The sequence below is a fragment of the Hipposideros armiger genome, unplaced genomic scaffold (genome assembly GCF_001890085.2).
Source record: "Hipposideros armiger isolate ML-2016 unplaced genomic scaffold, ASM189008v1 scaffold_1192, whole genome shotgun sequence".
NCBI lineage: Eukaryota > Metazoa > Chordata > Mammalia > Chiroptera > Hipposideridae > Hipposideros > Hipposideros armiger.
Window position 1 is genome coordinate 160,007 of NW_017732542.1, and position 1,504 is coordinate 161,510.

At 47.8% G+C, this 1,504-nt stretch overlaps 1 protein-coding gene across 2 annotated transcripts in view; it reads right to left on the reverse strand.

Moving 5' to 3' along the window:
- NAA60 (N-alpha-acetyltransferase 60, NatF catalytic subunit) overlaps positions 1-1,504 on the reverse strand; it is a 28,752-nt gene that overhangs the window by 17,055 nt on the left and 10,193 nt on the right. For both annotated transcript variants that reach the window (XR_002122780.1, XM_019632900.1), the window contains exon 2: positions 666-795. Coding sequence is in view for 1 of the 2 variants with exons in the window: in XM_019632900.1 (XP_019488445.1) it covers positions 666-710 (45 nt within the window). In the remaining variant the exon portion in view is untranslated. The remainder of the gene's footprint in view (positions 1-665; positions 796-1,504) is intronic.

Below are 1,504 nucleotides of genomic sequence, written 5' to 3' on the forward strand. Positions count from 1 at the left end.
CCTCCTTTGAGTAAATACCCATGTGCTAAATGCTACGTAGTCACTAAGATGATCAAAATTATTAGCGGCCTAGTGGCTCAGTTGCTTAGAGCAAGGGTTGCCAGTTCAATTCCCATATGAGCCAGTGAGTTGCGCCCCCTGCAACTAGATTGAAGGACAACAGCTTGACTTGGAGCTGATGGGTCCTGGGAAAAACACACTGTTCCCCAATAAAGTTAAAAAAAAAAAGATTCAAGCAAAAATAGAATCATTAAAAAAAATTTTTAGGCAGAATCTTGACCCAAGTCGACCACGAGACCAATTTGTGATCATGGTCTCACATTTTACCCTTAGAGGGAGGCTTGCTAACCCGGAGTCCACAGACTCTCAGGGGTTCTCAGATTTTTAAGGGGTCTATGAAGTTGAATGAAAAGAAATTATATCTTGTCACTAACCTCTAACTGAAATTTAGCATTTCCTTCAACAAACCACAGCAGTATTAGCAGTTCCTGTGACACTGCCCCCAAAACAAATCACAGTCCCTTACAACTCTGCAGGTTCTCAGTAGACCATTTATGCCCCTCCCAACTCCCCCACGGTCTGGGCTCCTAAGAGAAAGGGCCACAGAGCAGGCAGTGGGTTCCATCACAAGCCCCCACAGCCCCATTGCCGATGTACATACTTACCTCCTTGTGTATTTTGGTCCTACTTTTTATTTCAGCTACTATCATTCCCACGATGGCACCCCTGTAGGTCGCAGCAAGAGAAAAGAACTTCTTGTTGGAGGTGATGTCACGATACCATGAGTCTGGGTACCTGAGAAGAACAAACTCAGGTAAACCTCAGGTCAAGTTCAATTAACTTTGTACTTCAGACCGTGGACCCACAGGGGACTCGAGGCTGCTCTATCCACTACGCCAGGGTTGATAAGGAGCCTGCCCACCACTCAGTCTCCATCAAAGTGTATTATTCTCGGTGAATCACCTTAAAGCAGTAATTTGACCAGCTGGGACTGGGAATTTCTGATCGGAAAATGATTTTAGAAGACGTAGTGATGAGAGAAGAGGAAAAAACCTCCCATAATGTCTTCAGAAGAGCAGTGCCTGGAGGGGCAGCTGAATGAGTTAAGACTGATGACCCTTGGTAACCCAAGTGAACAGGGAAGAGAACATTTCCTGCAAAGTTCCAGGATGCACTGATGAAAGGTAGATTATTCAGCCCTGGACAAGGGGGCTTGGTGAGGGGGGTTCGGGGCTTCATGGGCCTGTGGGATTGTTTCTTAACTTGGGACATAACAGCTTAGCCCAGATGCCTTTCTTGAGACCAAGAGCTGGAGGAATGTGTGGGACACTCCCATCTTCTGACCCCAGGAATGTTTGGTTGGCCTGGCGAGGCAGCCAGGGCATGGAGCTGCCACCACACAATCCAAGGGGACTCTCAGTCTTTGGAACCTGAGGCCTCAGACCTAGGAAGCTGCAAGGAGAGAGGCCAGCAGGTCGGGGTGCCTCAGGAAGCACAGAGGCCA